Raw genomic sequence first — 19,114 nt, forward strand, 5'->3', positions numbered from 1 at the left:
AAAAGTGAGTGAATCTAGTGATGACGATGATTTACCACCTGTGGGACTACTGGAAGCAGTGAAAAACGCGCTTTTTGCGTTGTACTTTCCTCGCTATAGTGAGGGGAAATATACTTTTCCCCTCACTAGCTCAGAAACACGTGTTTTGTCCTTTAATACCAGCGGGTAAAAACGCATTTTATCCACTAGTGGGTAAAGTAATTTGACCTTGAATAAAGTCAAATTAACTGCTTTAATATTGATAAAAGTAGGTGAATCTAGTAATAAAGATGATTTACCACCTGTGGAACTTCTGGAAGCAGTGATAAACGCATTTTTTGCGTTGTAGTTTCCTCGCTATAGTGAGGGGAAAAGTTTTGTGTTACACTCGGGTGCAAATGTATTTTACTTCTCGTGTGTTAAAAAACTCGCAAGTTCAGGATTCTATTCTCGAACCACTCGCTTCGCTCGTGGTTCAACTATAGAATCCTTTTACTTGCTCGTTTTTCAATTCCACACTCGGCGTTAAAATACAACTTTGCCCCCTTGTATAACAAATAACTATTTCACCATACTAACTGGTAAAGATCAATTTTGATATTCGAAAACGTATAGCAAAATTCCGTTTTATCCACAAGAGTGCAAAGCAATTTCATACAAAAAACTCGATGCCTTGAGATGGCTGGTAGAATTTACTTATAAATGAGTAATTATTTTGAATCATAAAAATTGAATAGATTGCTGGATTTGATTTAGTTTGATGTTTTATAGTTAGTATTTTGTTCGTGTTGGTGTGGTGAACATTTTGTGTTTCACTCGGTAGCAAAGTTTGTTTAACCTAAGTGCATTGAAACCCTCGCAACGCTCAAGATTCCATTTTTTGAACCTCAATCTACGCTCGCCGTTAAATATTGGAATCTTTCGCTTGCTCAGGTATCAATATTGGCACGTGCGGTTAAACAACAACTTTGCCCCCTTGTAAAACAAATAACTATTTCACTACACCAACTGGTAAAGGCTTTCTTTGTTATTCGAAAACGACATTTTATCCACAAGAGTGCAAAGTGCAAAGTAATTTCATTTGAATCATAAATATTGAATAAATTGATGGATTTAGTTTGATGTTTGATAGTTAGTACTTTGTTCTTGTTGGTGTGGTGAAAAAAAATATAGGTGGTTATATATGTGGTTTCACTCGGTGGGAAAGTTTGCTTAACCTTCCTTCCTTGAGACCCTCATAGCGCTCGCAGTTCAATATTGGAATATTTCGTTTGCTCGGGTATACTTAGATAGCGGGTCAGTGAGGGCAGCTATCAGATCCCGTGCCGCTACGCTTTGTAGATTTTCTAGCCGGAAAATTTTTTTTGGTTCCATACAAGCTTTTGATCCTTGATAGGAATAGGATCGATTGGCGTCGCACCCTGTACCATTTTTTTTTCAAAATCTGTAAACGCCAATCTTCACCATTTTGAAATAGATGGAAGGTCTCGTAAGATAGTTGGATAGTCTTTGACACTTCAACTATAATATTTCATTACACTTCACTTTAGTTAACTGCAATAAATTCAAAAATAGAACTTCATTCAAGTTCTATACTAATTTGCGATACCTGGCAAATTTTTCTGCATCTGAAACACATTTTTTTTTAATCTATCGCGTATCGACCAACGAGAGACGGGTATTATAAACAATTGGTTGTTAGGTAATTCGATGTTGATACCACGGTTGATACAACGGTGAACGACGCTATTAACAATAATTTTAACTTGAATAATGATATTTTTCGTCCATTGGTGATGAAAATGATGACTCATAGAAAAAGTGTTGTATACAATAACTTTCTTTATCTTAGATTGGTAGTCACAACTCCAATCTTCACTTAGCTCACCTGATGGAGTACTAAATTTGATATGACCACCTCTCGTCAAGTCATTAGACTTATTGAATCTGTACACGACACCTTGTCCTTGTATTTGTATACCAGTCACTACGTTGCAGACATGGGTAGCCGCGTCCCCTGGTGTTTAATATTTGTGACGCGACGTTTAATTGCCTAAACAGTTGGTAACCAATCAGTCTGTACAAGTTTCTTATGGGTGGTACAGGCATAATCTCACTGCTATATCCTTCAAGTAATAGGTAAAATTCAGTGCTGAACATGCTGCTTGTGCCAACTTTAACGACCATTACTTTATTGAAATGTTTCATTATCTCATATATTATTTCTAATCCTCCTTGAAAATAGCCGGTGAACTTCACTACAGCTTTGCCCCCCGGTCGTAAAAGTGTGAAATAACGATTATAAGCCTCCACTAAGGAGACGCCCTGTGGCAACTTAGACAACCAGTACTTTCGTTGGGCCAAACTGGAACTCTTAAACTCTCCAACATCAAATATGACCATGTCTATACCGTCAGTAATACCTTTAAGCTTAGTAAAGTGGTTCTTATACCTAACTGACATATAGGAGCCGCATTGCTTTCCGGCACGCCATTTATCCACCCTAAACTTTATAGCCAAGGAGTACCAGTTGGGGTGCTTTTGTATAAATTCTGTCAGGTTGTGACCATCATCGAAGATACCAGTTGCTCCTTGGTTGTTTATCATAGAAAGAACTTCTTCTTCAGAAGCCAGTCGCATGGTACCGAGCATTTCATTGCCTCTTTTAGTAAGCATTTGATCCATAATTTGTTTTAACTCCTTGATTACATGTGGTGGGGTAGTGCCTGGGCTTGTATCTAACCTTTTTTTTATAGCTGCGTTCTTAAATTCCTCAGTATACTGTGTCTGCCCATAGGTTGCATTTTCTGCACTTATCCCAAAGACTTGATAATCAAAGTCGCTGATTAGTCCATTATATTGATCTTTTTCGCTATGGGTATTCTGTTTTTTCTTTATTATTCCCAAATTGGTAAGATGTTCAAATTTCTCTTTGTGAATAGGGAGTAATTTGATTGGCACATCTCTAACAGCGTTTATCTCATCTATAACTTATTATGTAATCATTAATAGTGATATAATTAAGCTTTTCAATCTCGTACCGAACTATTAGGCCACTCAGCAAGCTTCGTGGCCTAAACATGGTACTCGACTGAAAAGCTTTGTATTATATCACGATTGTATAAAATACTAATGTGTAATATTGGCACGTGCGGTAAACAAAAACTTTCCCCCCTTGTAAAGCAAATAACTATACAACTATAGTACTAACTAACATCCGTCAGTGTTCGTATATCGTACCGTTTCGTTAACCTACATCATATTAATAGAGAGCTCTTATCTGATTCTCACATAAATCTACGTAGCTATGAACTATTGTTAACCTAAACGGTTCCTTATTATCTTTGTCAGTAAATATATCTAACACGAAAACTAATATGTGTACACTGTACATATTATGTAGGATAATACCTAGACGGAATTATTCGCAGCTGTGTATGGGCAGTGCAGAGATTTGTTAACTTTAAACGTACCTAAATGACACAGTATTCAAGTGTAGCTACGAATTAGTGAAGTCGTCCAGAGGACGTGGACGGGGCGCGCTACGTGGAAGCCATGAGCTTGGCGTGCGCGGTCACGTTGCGTTGGTGCAGGAACCCGCTGCCTTCTTCTTCTTCGCTGTTACCGAGGCCGTACTGTTGGCAACCGGATTATAATTACATAGAGAAAAAAATCCTTTGACATTGTAAACCCTTCGTCCGGAAATTTTCCGCAGAGGGAATGTACATTTTAATTTAATATAATATAATGTTAGAAATTGAAGTAGTATAAATTACTAGGTATGTTAAATAGTGTTTTATGCAACTGGTGGTTAAAAGAGGTCAAAAAAGGTGAGTGGCGTGGGTAACAATTTGAGGCGAAGCTGAAAATTTTTAATAAAGACGCCACGAGCATTTTTTGACTCAGTTAAACACCGTTGCATACAATACTTTTTCTACGACCAAGCACTTTGAAAGAAAATTATAAATTCAACAAATACCTACTTTCAATCATCTTAGTTATCTAGTGGACCGCCTACTATTTTGAATATGCAGTTTGAGTGCAAACATGAAAATAACACTGTCTATGGTATGGTTCTCTGAAGACTGGCCACTAAGACGAATCGAGCCGCGTTGAATCGAGTTCTCAAACATTTGAACGCGATTCGACGCGTCGCCAATGAACGCAGCAGAAAACGAACGAGACTCGACTCTGCGAATGCCAGGCTTTATCTGATCTGACATTTTAAGGTTGGCAATAATGTATTTCATACAATATTTAAATTTTCTACGATGCAATGATTGGTTTGTTAAGTTGGTAGCAATTTGTTATAGAACTTTAACAGCTATATCGTGCTACTGCTACTAAATGTTTTCAGGGTATAGACTAGATAGACTTGGCCTGACATCTTTTATGTAGGGTTTTAAAGTTATGTGCACGACCTTGTAACTCACGAATAACAGTACGGGAGTAGAAAAATGTTATATATGGCATAGAAACTACCAAGTTAATCAGCCAGTAAACTAACAGAGCCTGACCATAAATATATGACTATTGTCAAGAGGGCGCTGTTATTCTGATATTATCTTACGAATTACTTCCAATACAACTACATGTATTTTGCCGTTACCCACTAAAGGGTTAAGTAAAATTACGCCCTTAATACGTTATTCGGGAAATATGTAGATGATATTTACCTGTAATGCGTGTAAATAGTGCTGCTGTGAGTGGTAATGGCTGCCAGAATGAGTCGCATATCCGTCGTAGCCGTTGGGCGCGTTCGGCTCACTCTTGATATTGAAGATGGAAGGATTGGAGAGGAAGCCAGGTGCCGCGGGGAGGCTCAGGGGATACTGCGTGTGCCCGTGGCCTTGGCTGTGGGAATGCGCGTGAGGGGACGTCTCCGAGGAGTGTGCATCTGTGCGGGCCTTCGATAGGGATCCGTGACTAGACATGGATGCCGTTAGAGGTAATGGCACTTCTGAAACGCTTGGCTTGCTCTCTGGAAATGAGATAGTTCAAATTAAAATGGAAATCTATGCATATCAAATAAGTGACATTATTATAATTATTATTTGACGATTTGATTTTGTGACGAAATATTTCGCTTCATACCGAGAAGCTCTTTAAATAGAGCGCATCGGTTGCCTCCTTATGGAGCGTATAACCGCGAGCAATTTTAATATTGGCAAATGTGTGCTCCGACATATTTAACCCTAAAAAAATGCTTTTATATGTACAGTAGTTAATTTTAGTTATAATTACATTAATTACCATCAACACCAGGTGAACATTGGCCTTCTTTCTTGGATCCTTCTTGTGCTGATTTAGCTCCATTAGCAGACTTTTTCGGTTTTCTTTTTCTTGTCTGAATCCCATCCTTCCTCATTGCTAATGGCCTGTAATAGTTAGGTTTGGGGATAATCATATCAGATAAATACATGTATGTATATTGTGCAGATGCTACTCCACTGTAGATAATATACCTATGATGTTAGATGTACCTACTTATAATGCTAGTAAAGTAATCTTCATACTTATTATAAAATCTGGGAAAAAGGTACTAATAATTCTTTAACTATAAATTTAGCCGCCAAATGTAGCACACAATCGTTATTGCTAAACGAACCAACGCGAGGAAATACTATTACTTGCTAATACTTACTGTAAAATATCAAAATAAAAACGTAAGATTTAAATAATCGTTGTTTTACAAGTCAATTCAGCAAACAGTACAATACAGCAAGTAACAACTCATGCACTAAATTACTTTGCCCAACATGTGGATAAAAGCAACTTCTTCATCAATTTTAGAACAATCAAGAGAGGGTTTGTGTGTGTGATGAAAAAAATATAAATAATTATGCAAGATGATTTTGTGAGTTTTAGCCAAACTTTACATACTTAGTGATATGGGACCAATGCTGAAATGGCGAAATAAAATTTGGCTGTTTCATACCTACTTTTCGACTGACATGATGCCACTCATTTCTATGGAACAGTCAAAGTTGTTCATTATGAGCTCACTATGCAAAGTTTGGCTAGTATTACAAAATCCCCTGTAGTACAAACAAAAGCATGGGTAAATAAAGTATTGGTACATACCGATTGATTCCATGCAGCTTGTAGTAGAGGCCGCAGGCGTTGCAGACGGGCTCGCCCTCGTTGTTGCGCCGCCACAGCGTGGTGTTGCGCGAGCCGCAGTTCGTGCAGCACTGCCCGTGGCGCCGCGCCGCCGACTGCAACGCGCAACGCAACACGTTACACACTACGCTACACCTACCTAATCAAGTAATCATGTGCAACTTGCCGAAACTTTACAACTATATTGAAAACTTTTTTGAAAATTCATAACAAATATAGGAAAATTAATGAAGAATGTTTTAATCTTCAATAAATTGGAATAACATTTTGCACTACCTTCGTGTCATGTTACCTTCAGCCCGAAAATTCATAGTAATCAGTAGCTGTAAAACTATTTACCTCTATTTAGACGATTTAAAAAATAATCGGTTTCCATTTTTTTATTATTTGTAATTTTTTATGTATTATTGTGTTAATCAAGTACATACATATGCCATAAAGACAATAGGCTAGTTTCCTATACTTAAAATAAAATATTTTATGCAGTGCACGAAATAAAGCACCACATAATTAGAAGAAAAATATGGACAGTAGTTATTTTTAAACATAATTTCTATTTAATAAGTCAAAGAGAAAGATATAAAGTAAATGAATTGATCGTGACGTCACTCCTCAGTATTTCATAGTAATTCCATACTAGCAAATCGTTTTGACAGTTTATAAAAAGAAGCTGATTTTACTAGTAGGAAACTAGCCTATGCCGCGTTCGCGAGAGTCGAACGTTCTGCTGCTGCTACGGTCTACGGCGTAGCGCTTCGTAGCAGACCTTCAATGTAATGTCATCTGCTTGGCAGAGGTTCTCTTAATACTTTAATAAGCACTTTTACGTACAAAGCAGAAAACACGTGTTTGCTGGTAGTAGTGTGGTACCGTGGTGGTAACTGTTAATGGTGAATTCGGATGGCAAGTAAATTTTTTGTTAAGAACTACGGGTTTTCATATTGTTTTCGCCTATCAATAGAACTATTATTTGAGGGAAGTTTATAATTATACTTGTTGCAATAGGACAGTATTTTACAATGGCACGCTGTGCTGCATAACGCGTTTATACTCGTACTTTCATTATATGCTCTTGGCATTTGCACGGTGCTAATCGAGTGATGAACATATGTATCTTCATACAATTTGTATTCATAACAATATAAGTAAGGTATGTTCGTTCAAAATGTAATATTACCAATCGAAACGAAACGACCTTGTGATTGTTTTCAACTAATAAATCTCGTCATTCCATAGGGGAGAACGAGGTGAGTTAAAACAGAAGTAAAACAACGTTGATTTTGTGGCATTTAAATAACAAGAAAGCAAGAGAGTAGAAGACACTATAGCGGGCGGTAACATTATTTTTTCGGCTCGATAAACTCTGATATGTATCAAAATTGTTGTCTGTCAACCTAGTTATAATCTCTGTTTCATCTCTGCTAGATCTCATTACTATACACATAAAACTCAAGTCTGTATTCCCAAAAGAGCTAGTCAGAGCACATGATGATACTGCTCAAGTTTCAGTACCACTATTAGCAATGAAGGGGTTGAAAGACAATGCCCACTACAATTGAACACATATCCCACGGCCGACTTCTACGACACCACTGGAAGGAAAGCGGGTGGTGAAATTCTTAATCCGTTATCACACAAGCAACCTTTTTCCTCTTGAATATTCACGTAAGGGAAATATTTGTGCATGTGTGATACGTGTAGTGTATGTTTTTATTAAAATTAAATAATAACTATGAGAGTAGGTATGATTAGAAAAACATCAAAGATTTCTAATAATATTTAGGCAAGAAAATGAGGACTGATTTTTTATGGAAAACCAATTTCGAAGCGGTCGTTCCCTTTCGTTTTTAAACTTATATAAGTAAGCCGTTAATATAAGCTGTCAACGTAAAATTGTGAGTACTTACCTACTTAAATGACATATTTATATAGACATGTACTTTTGACCAAGATATTTTTACTAACCAATACCTTTCTTACATTCATAAGCTCTTACATAAATAACAGAACATGCTATTTATATAAAATCTCTTAAACCCTTTAAGCGCCATTAGCCCATCACCAATCCTTCACCAAATCTGACAGTTGGTATGTAGAAGTGTATAACTATGGAAGTTTCATAACATTTGCTCAGAAACGCCTACTCAAGCAAGTACTGTCGACCGCGCCGGCAAACTGCGGTCTATTAACGGTTCCGTCCGTACGTGCTACCGGCGGCGCGGCGCGGGCGCGGGATGCGGGCGGAGCTGCTCGCTATAGGCCGACGTACTGATTCTATCATTACTATACGTACATAGCTATCTCTATCAAGCCATTGTGAACGTCGCCCATTTCCATCGAGATAAGCCATTGATGGTTGCTAGTCAAGGTTCAATATTCAATGCCGATAATGTCCTGCAATCGGCAAAAGTGTCTCCCGGTAAGTGCTCCCTGTGTATGGCTTGGTTGCGTTATCAATGTACGTTCTGTTATCTACTTGTCGCAGTAATCGCATTGGTCCTAGTAGTGTTTTGGTTCGCTAAAATGTAATATTGCGGGGCTAGTGTGACTAGTCTAGGCTCGCATTTAGCATTGTGAGAGGACATACATTATTTAATGCTCTCTTTTCTGCAATTAGTTAGGTAGTAGGTACCGTGTATTAACTGATGTAATATAATTATGTCATATTACATGAATTAGATATAATTATATAAGTAAAGCAAACGAAGACGTGCAACCAATTACCCACCCAAGGACACTTGGAGCATTAGTCCTAGTTTCGTGAAAGACAAGCCGTTATACCTACTATCGCTTCAACGAATTTGTAAATGAAATTCTGATATGATTTCATTTTCCGATAGTCAATTTTATTTGGTTAGGGAACCCTAGGAGGTACATAAGATAGTTAGATTATGTTGGCACGTGTAGTTGAACTGTGATGTTTATGTTTATGGTCGCGAGAGTGCAAAACGAAGCACTTTGCTATCAGCCGCGCTCGTGGGCGACGCGGTGCGTGCCGAGATACGATACAACATTTCTGAGGTTTCATTAAGGATGCTATACTTTTTATGATAAAATGTTACGATAATCTAACTTCAAACATTAGGGTTTCCATTGAATTAGTGACGGTATTATAGAAATGAATCCCACAATAAACTAAATGCTGACTCGGCTATCGGGAAGGGAGCGGAGGCGTGTAGTTTCCTATCACTCGCTAAAGCAAAAAAAAATGTGAGAAGAAGAAGTAGATAGCGCGTGCGAGGAGTGTAGCTGGTGTCGAAGGGATACGGACAGGGAGCATGCACTAGTCTACACGCCACCGACTCACCTTCTTCATGCCCCTGGCCATGCCCTCCACACTCATCCATCTCTGCACGGAGCCGTCCTTATAGAAGCGCGTCAGTAGCTCTGCGTCCGCACCTGTTCCAAAACAGAGCGCGTTACTATGTGTTCGTTGCACTTACCAGCCGCTTGCTGGGCTTGACGAGCGGCCGGTTCACGCCGTTGATCTTGTGGTAGAGGCCGCAGGCGTTGCATAGGTAGTGCCCCGTGGAGTCCCTGCGCCACAGCGGGGTGTTATTGGCGCCGCAGTTAACACACTCACGACCCTCTTCGTAAGATTCCAGACCGCCATCTGTTCGCCAATGGACTATTAAAACCTATCTTTTCATAAACCTACAATGTTTTTGTTTTGGTTAATGTGTAACTAAGTAACTTTTAAATGTTTAGAACATAAGCAAAAATGTACCCACTAAATAACAGGATCTATGTAACAAATTAATTAATTAATATCCTATTTTGTTTAAAATAATATAATTAAATAATATTGCAGATATTTAAGCACTCTACAATCGATGTTTAAATTCGCCTTCCTATCCTATATTATTCAGATAACTCTGAGAATCTAACGACAACCAAACCAAGCATAGGTACCCGACACATACTTGAACGTTATCTTTCTATCCTTGAATAGGGAGCGACTAGTAAGCAAATTCATTGTAGATGAGCTAACGTTAGTTTCCTTATTATTGTACGTGGAATTGTGATTAATGGTAGACGGGGAACTGAAACTGTAGAGATTATTATTCTGTGGTCGGGGAAGCACAGATTCCAATAATTAAGGAAACAACAATTGATTTCAGTTTGTTGGTAATAAACTGTACCCTTATCCCGATCCCTTACTTAGTAAATTACCTATTAAATTTGTAATAATCGAACTAATGAGACATATATTCAATCAACCTCTTTTAGAACTAAGATCTATTAACTTATTTACCTAGAACCTAGACGAATCTAGCTTTCCTATAAAGAGCATCTCTTAAATGCTCATACTCATACTCATACTCATACATGTTTTCACTTGTTTAGGTAATCTAAAATATCTAAATCTAGAGTAGGTAAAACCTTACAAGTTTAGCTACAACACTACAACTGAAAATCTGTTATTTTTAGGAACTAACGTTTGAAACGCCAGAGGGCGATGGTATATGCAATTCTCCGGATGGCTGGTGGTTATTTAAGCGAAAATTGAACTTTCCCCACACCAACTGGTATAGGCTCTCTTGATTCTTTGAAAACAGTTAGCAATACATAAATAATATTGCATTTTACCCACAACAGTGAAAAGTAATTTCATATACTCGTACTTAAGTTTGAACTTGAGGTCTTAAGCTGGCTGGTAGAATTTACCTTGATGATTTTGAATCATAAATTCTGAATAGATTTATGGATTTCATTTAGTTTGACGTGTTACAGTTAAGTAGTATTTTGTTCGTGTTGGTGTGGTGAAAAATATTGTGTTTCACTCGGTGGCAAAGTTTATTTTACCTTCGTGACTTGAAACCCTCGCAACGCTCAAGATTCCACTTTTTAAACCACTTGCTACGCTCGCGGTTCAATATTGGAGTCTTTCATTTGCTCATATTAGCACGTGCCTCCTTGTAAAACAAATAACTATTATGGAGTCCCGCGTAGATCCCTATTCTATTAGCGAAACGATCTTGATTTCTAGTTACTGGCAGCGAAAAGGTTAAGAGAGAATGAAATAGTACATTACGATACAAGTGCGTAAAAGAGGAAGTTCGAAACGAGTGGCGATAAATACGAATTTCCGAACGAATTTCGCACGTGTATCGTACGACGTTTTTCAGTACAGATGGCCATCCGAAGTTTCGACCTGACATATAATGAACCACTTCTCGCACTTAGTGCGTAAAAAAAAAACATCTGTACTGAAATAGAACATTACGATACAAGTGCGTAAAAAAGGAAGTTCGAAACGAGTGGCGATAAATTAAAACACGACCTAAATGAGTTTTTTCTGAAATATCCCGGGTAGTAATTATAAGTTAGCCAGTAAGCTAATATAGTCAGTAGTTTTTTAAGAATATTGTACGCTCGAAATGGGCAACTGTTGATATTGTATTTCCTGTATATCATACCATGTACACAGTTAACAATGAATAAACTTTACTTTACCGAAGGGTGTTTTAAATCGACACGAGTTACGAACTTCCTTTTCGCACATGTATCGTACGCCGTTTTTCAGTACAGATGAGCCTCCGAAGTTTCGACCTGGCATATAATGAACCAGTTCTCGCACTAGTGCGTAGAAAAAACACCATCTGTACTGAAGAAAATATTATAAGGTCTTAGCATGTTAGTAATACTAATGACAGCAAATTTTGTGACACTCCGTTGTTATTTAAAGAACGCTAGTGGGAACAGTCATTTATCTATGCATAATAGAAAAAATATAAATTATAATTTAAAAAAAAAATATATATATATATATGAATTTGGTATTTTTATACTTTTCTAATCAATAGATTCCCTGAGCTTTGGTGAACGTCTTTCAAATTTTCAAATAACTCTAAGGAAAGACGGCTTTTGTGATTGGACATGATTCGTCATTTAAACAGCATGAATAATTATTATTGTGATATTTTATAAATTAAAATATAGAGTTGATGTCACTGAAAAATTGTAACTGATAACTGACTGACGTGTCACTAGTGGTTTTATAGTTACCTACAAACTCTAGAATTACAGTTTGACCGTAATTGAGATTGATTGTCCAAGAAATATTCAGTCTATATGGCCAAATAATGAATTTTTCAGTTTTATTCTATTGAAATATCTTTTCAGTAACTCATAAAAAAAACTATTGTAAATAATGGATCTCACACTGTACTATGTTTTAGGCCACTCAGCAAGCTTCGTAACTCGTATCGTAACCTAAACATGGTACTCTGCAGAAAAGCTTTCCATTGTATCACGAATATCACGATTGTATAATAGTACATTACGACACACGTGCGAACAATGGAAGTTCAAAACGAGTGGCGATAAATTAAAATAAACCCCAAGGGGGTGTTTCAAAGCGACACGAGTTACGAATTTCCTTTTCGCACGTATATCGTACGACGTTTTTCAGTACAGATGGCCCTCCGAAGTTACGACCTGACATATAATGAACCACTTCTCGCACTAGCGCGTAAAGAAACACCATCTGTACTGAAAAATACTATTTTTGGTTTTTCTAAGCAATATAATATAGGATTACGCGCGACCGTCGCCCACGCAAGCCACGGCGTTACCGATTTGTTAAACGCTGTATTATTGATTCGTTGATTCCTATAAAGTGATTAAAGAGATAACTTTATAGCAAAGGGTTTTACGAAATTAGTAGAGAAATAATAATTGTAATTCGGTCTGAGAAGTTAATGATTCAAGATAAGATGCGCCTAATACGTAATTAAGACAAGTTATTATAGTAATAATTATTGCTCATAAGTACACCGTGTCCAATAAGTCCGAATACTCAAATTTTACCTCAGTTCTAAAGATATAGGGATCACAGGCCATCAAATTCTTATTTAAACTAAAGAGTATATTCCTCTTAATAAAATACAAGCACAAAGTACATGAAATTTCCGAAGTGTCTAAGAAAAACAAAGAGGTAAAGTGCCAACAAAATACTTGCTCGGCACGCAGGTGACGAGTTATTTTTTATAAGGAGAATCTGTATGTGATAAAACAGACGCCACGTGTCCAAAATAAACTATTATGGGTACCGAGGATAGATAACGTTCCGGGCAACTAGAAAAATGTGCCTAGGTTCCAGAGCTCACCATCGGCCCAGTAGGCCTAGCACATGATGGCCGCGGGAGTATGTCGCCGCGAGATAGATGCCACGTCTTCTTCTAACTGTATTAATGACATAAGGACGGGTAGTCTATCTCGCGGCGACATACTCCCGCGGCCATCATGTGCTGGGCCTACAGGTGTGGGATGCAGTATGTAAGCGAGGTAAACTACCTTCAGTACTTACAGATAAAAGCATTAAAATCAACGTTTTTTTCTTTAAAACCAAGGTTTTGGAGAAAAAAATGCCTTAAAGTTAAAAAGGATGCTTGGGAATGAGTATCATGTGTCCCCACAAGACGCACCTCCAGCACATTCGGCAAATGGTATTCTAGCGTAGTTTCAGACTAATTTGGCAGTTTTTTATCCGAAACATGAGTGCCCACCCAGGCCTCCAGGTTTAGGCGTATTAGACTATTTTGTATGGTCATACATGCTTTGAAGACTAAATTTGTATAAAATCATAAACCTAGATCATTTCAAAAAGGTTATCGAGAGTATTTGGGATGAAATGTGAAGAAAACGGTGCGTGCCGCGTGTGATCCGTTTGAGAAGCGTTTGAGGCTGGTAAACAAGTTAATGCTGGAGTTATTCCAAAACATTTGTTGTGAATGTAGTAAATAAGAGTGCCATTCATAAAATATAATAATAATGTAGTAACTATTTGTTCATTTTGTTTTATTGGCTATTTGTGCTGTATTCAAACTTATTGGACACGGTGTAAAAATAGTTTACTAATATTATGCCCTTCATTGGAGCATTTTTATTGCCATTTTTTTTCGCAACTTACCACTTTTCCGATTGTTACATATTAGAATCATGCAAAGATCCGTGAACTAACTAAAATATATTGGAATGTATTAAGTATTAAAAGAACTTTTAAACCACATATGTAAATGATATCTATAATTTTATTTTAACTGAATTCTCTAGGTAGACTAGTACATTTGCATTGCTTTTCGGAAAGTAAATAAACAACAGAATAATAGAAATAATCGGGGTTAAGTACTCGTATAGATGTCTAATCGCTATTCATAGAAAGACAATCTTATTAATCACAAAAAAATACTAAGAGACGCGATCAAACTCTAGCGCGTTAACCATTTCGCTGCCGTAACGCTTAAATCAACTCTCGAACTAACTGTGATATATTATTGCAACTACCATTATCTATCTGTAACATCTCCCAAGAACATGTCATTCTGAGCATTCCGCACTTCATTCTAAGAAGGGTTTTTAAGTAGGTATGTATAACTAATAGGATTACCAGACGAGCACGTCCTCTGTGATAGGTATTAAATACATAGGTACATTGTTTATTCATATCTACGAATGTAACGTTAACTCCTGAGTCGCCATTATCAACATTACAAGTACATATTTAATAATAGTAACGTGAAAGTACTACATAAATACTAGTTCTTGTATTTAGACATTTTATTTAAATCGCTTAAGCGACTCTATAAAAAAACAAGAATAAGTAAAATCAAACTAAGTAATCAAAAATATATAGCGTGGATCAGTAAAAAAGTAAATATGTTACCGTATGCAGGAGGGCGCTGCAGGGCGTCGTAGGGGGCGCACCAGGAGCCCATCACCATGTTCTGCGGGTACAGCCCGCCGGCCATGGAGCTTACGCCACCGACGCTGCTACTGCCTGCCAACAATATTAACCATTGTGCACCTTGTTTTCCTGGTAGGTATATATTTATCCTTGATGTGTATTACAAAATAATTAATTTTATTGTCTAACATAAAGACTAATTAAAACGTAAATAGGTAACTGACCTGTCATTATAATATTTTGTAACCAGCTCGGAGGCAGTAAAGGGATCGTATCCATTTTAGGTTGGTAGTAGTGATGTAGGTATATGAATATATTAGCCGAAGGCTGTGTGACCGATAGCGCGACTCTGCGGTCAGAGGTCGGGGCGCGGACTGACATCTGCCGCGGTCTGATCGCGCTACCTACGGTTGCTTATCGCTTCTGATTCATGCCAACGACAAATCACCTACTTTGCCACCAATCATTTTTATGTACACTTTAAGAGGAAACATTTTACATTAAGTTTATAATAAATACAGCTTCATTTTTACCTAAACTCTAAAGTTTTGCGTAAATATGATATAAATATAGACAATTTATTTACGAATTATTCAGTATTTTAATACTAATTGTAACTTCGCAACATGTTATTGCACCTAAGTATTTCGTATTTCAATGGAATATGTTCAACATTGTTTTCTTATAGCTATATTTTACTATTGTAAGTGAAGGGTATTGGAGTAAGTATTTAGGTACTGGTTCCACCGCGAGCTAGTAAGCTATGAGCTATCGGCTATAAAAACTAACAAAAAATAGTCACTCCCGTGTAAATAAAAGAGACACGGCGATGTTTATAGTTACTCGCCCAGCGGTGAGCTATCAATATCGCTGTGTCTCATTTATTTGCACGGGAGTGCTTATCTTTTGTTCGTTTTTATAGCCGATAGCTCATAGCTTACTAGCTCGCGGTGGGACCAGTGCCCTACGCGTGTAAACAATGTTTTACTGTCTAAACACGTCACTCCTCCGTTCGGCATATTAATACGTCAAGAGAATGATTGAGACGATCACATAAGTTACTGTGCATTTTTCGATGACTGTTCTTGGTTTTCTATCATAATTTACCCGCTGGTCATGAGGGGCTCACCACAGGATGTTTGTCAAGATATCTTCCTCAATTAGCTATGGTCAACAGATAATATTTACGTGTCTATGTTTCATAAAATATTACAAAACTAATAAAGAAACAAATCGTCGCATTGCGTGGGACATTTTATACAATTCGCATCAGCAAGACACGTCTCCTGTGTATCTTGTGTGTAAAGCTTAGGTCCATATCCCATGCCAACTATTCCCACAGCTGAGACCGAGTGGATCCATATAGGTAAAATCTGTAGGTGGATTCGTTTAGGGAATGGTAAGATGCGGGCGTCGGCGGTCGGAATGGAGTGGCAGTAGTAAGTATCTACCGTAAGTGTCGTGGTGCGGCGTGTGGTGGTGGTGCCACACGTTCTGGTGCGGGAAGTGCGCGTACTGCTGCAGGCGGCCGCCGCCCGCCACGTAGCCCAGCCCGTAGCCCTCGGCGCAGTCGCCGCTGCCCGCATATCCGCCTCCGTTGCCACCGAACATTTTGCTTTTTCCAATCGGATCAAGCTATTACCATTATTTTCTGTGACCTGTAACAAACGTTTCCAGCCTTGTATTACGAATCCCTTTTTTTTTTCTTTTAAAATATGTTTAATACATACTAGGATAATCAGAGGTATTTAAAGTCTTTGTTCATTATTCCAGATAGATTACAACTTCAATATAGACCCTGGCCCCAATTTCATATCGGTGACAGGTGCGACAATTGTCACAAAATATTATATATTATGTCGAATTATTGGTTTCATTCACCACGCTGACAGGTGCGACAATTGTAGAATACAATTGTCACGACTAACCATAGGGACACATGTATCAAATCATTAATAGTTGTTAACTCAAATGGCAATAAGTAAATTTAATTAATGTATAATTTTATGTTTATTGGCTGACTATAAATGCCTTTGTTAACTTTGATAAAACTTATTTAAAACAATTCATTGTCTAAATCCTCTCCCACCATTATATAATTTTCTTCGGTAGCATTATTTATGTGTATCAAGTAGGTATTGTGGTACGTGTTAGTTAAGTATTTTGTTACAAAAACAATACTGCAATATGGATATAATAAGAAAGATGACTATTTTAAAATTGATTTCCGACAGCAAATTCGTGTTATTTGATAACAAATTAACATTCGAAATGAAAGTTAATACTTAAATAGAAAGGAATAGCTCAACGTTTGAATGAAACGGGTGTGTATGACAAAGATTAAAAATATCTAAGAAAAATACCTAACTTGGCACTATACTAAGTATTTAATAAGTTTCAATTATTAAGATATATAAAATTGATTTCTTATAAACGTGAAAAAAAGAATAAAAAGTAAAAACATTGACCATTACTACAATAAAAATATACAAATAACAAAAAAAATAAAATAATTAAAACTGTTCTAAACCAATAGTTAAAATGCTTCAATAATATTTCAATTTGGAATTCGGTGTAAATGCGAAGGTACGTCGTTCATTTAAAAACGCTCAAATAAATTTGAGGGTATATGTATAAAATGATATTAATTATAGCTATTTAGGTACAATAGGTATTTAGTATTTCTTATGACACATAAGTTTAAAAACACGTATAATAATACATATAACGCAGAGAAATCTCAAAAAATACCTAAGTACTAAATAATGTTACGAAGGGGCCAATAGCGTTTACTAACAGCAACACTCTTAACTAATCATCGGTAGGCTTTATGCCCTTGTAATAAGGATTACAATTGAGATATTCGTAGTTGCTACAAATTTAATTTAATATTTTCTTAGCATTATTTATACAAACATGTCGCCTAGAAAGAATAATTATTGTTTCACAACATAATTGTAATACATACAATTGTAGCAGAATGCATGTCATGTTTGTAAGCAATTCTATAGAAAATATTTTATAAAATTGTAATATGTCACCTGTCATCGACAATTGTCGCTCGACATATGTCACTGACAATTATAGTATTTTTGAAACAGGGGCCAGGAATAAGATTATGCTGCCATCAATTAGGGCATCGATATTGATAACACCGAGCATTCTGTCACGTGGACTCATTGTTCTGTGCAGACCTTATCGCTTGGTCAACTTTTGGGTTAAACAGATAACGTAATGCACTTACAACAGTAAAGTGGACAGCGGTAGCGCTTAGTAAATCAGAGCAAGTGATTATAGTTAGCAAGTGCACGTATCGTACCTACGGCATGCAATATGCGCCGATAGGCCGGCGTGTGGGCAACCGACGATACAGCACGCACTCCCGACTTACTTATTCGCGCATGCCGTCTAGACACGTTTCGGCCGAACTACTCGTAGAGCTTTGCGATAAAGGTTATATTCCACTGTATTTTCCTTGTTAACAGTAAAACGTTACTTGGTTAACAACTTGCCACAGTGACTCCATTACCTAATATCAACAAGTATTGGAAATTTATCTTTACATATGTACTGATTAGGTAGTCTATACTTATACAAAAATGTTTACTTGCATGTAAAAAATAAAAATACAAATAAGCCATAGTTTACAATATAACGTATGCTCAAAAGCTATGTATACAATAAATGTTTATCAGACTTATCAAAGCAATGAAACAAGTGTATATCAGTGGTAGCCCGTGGTAGGCCTATATACTTCCGTACCTATATCATATTTTTTTACAAAGCACCTAAGTACCTGTTAATCAATAATAAGGTATCTAGTATCTACATACTTATTACCTCTTATAGTTTTCCATTACGAGAAGGTAACATGACGCAATGTTGGTATTGTAGGTATTGCATCAGTTATGAAAAGTGCGACTTTCTATTCCAAAACAGCCCTGATAGTCATACTAGTTATGAAAAAAAAGCTGCACTTTTAGATGGAAGCAAGCCGCTTTGCATGGTGATAGTAGACATCATAGTCAACAATTTTTTCCGAGGATATCGAAATTTCGTCCCTTAGGAATCCGAGCGTAGCGAGGTGTTTTATGAAAATGAAAAAAATTCTATCTTTTTATTGTATCATCCGATTTTGACTAAACGTATCTCAAATGAAATGTATTGCTCTATGCAATTAAAAAAAAAATAGAAAAAAATATATTATAAAAAAAGTAAGAAAAAAAAAGTAAATTCAAGTCTCGCACTGAATAACTTCAAAGAATGACAGACAAAAATGTACAATGTCGATATATGAGTTTTTTTTAATCAAAGACAGATAAA

At 36.9% G+C, this 19,114-nt stretch overlaps 1 protein-coding gene across 4 annotated transcripts in view; it reads right to left on the reverse strand.

The window, feature by feature from the left end:
* Positions 1 to 19,114, reverse strand: part of LOC125240827 (GATA-binding factor A-like) — a 69,535-nt gene that overhangs the window by 4,191 nt on the left and 46,230 nt on the right. Inside the window, exons 2-8 of one of the 4 annotated variants that reach the window (XM_048148957.1) lie at positions 16,243 to 16,449; positions 14,771 to 14,884; positions 9,410 to 9,501; positions 6,064 to 6,197; positions 5,233 to 5,357; positions 4,656 to 4,960; positions 3,453 to 3,614 (exon numbers count right to left, since the gene is read on the reverse strand). In XM_048148957.1, the coding sequence (XP_048004914.1) occupies positions 3,522 to 3,614; positions 4,656 to 4,960; positions 5,233 to 5,357; positions 6,064 to 6,197; positions 9,410 to 9,501; positions 14,771 to 14,884; positions 16,243 to 16,402 (1,023 nt within the window). In that variant the 5' untranslated portion in view covers positions 16,403 to 16,449 and the 3' untranslated portion in view covers positions 3,453 to 3,521. Of the gene's footprint in view, positions 1 to 3,452; positions 3,615 to 4,655; positions 4,961 to 5,232; positions 5,358 to 6,063; positions 6,198 to 9,409; positions 9,502 to 9,545; positions 9,716 to 14,770; positions 14,885 to 15,015; positions 15,158 to 16,242; positions 16,450 to 19,114 lie in introns of those variants that run through there. The other 3 variants (XM_048148956.1, XM_048148959.1, XM_048148958.1) reach the window with 3 other exon arrangements.

This window comes from Leguminivora glycinivorella, chromosome Z, assembly GCF_023078275.1.
Source record: "Leguminivora glycinivorella isolate SPB_JAAS2020 chromosome Z, LegGlyc_1.1, whole genome shotgun sequence".
NCBI classification, from domain to species: Eukaryota; Metazoa; Arthropoda; class Insecta; order Lepidoptera; family Tortricidae; genus Leguminivora; species Leguminivora glycinivorella.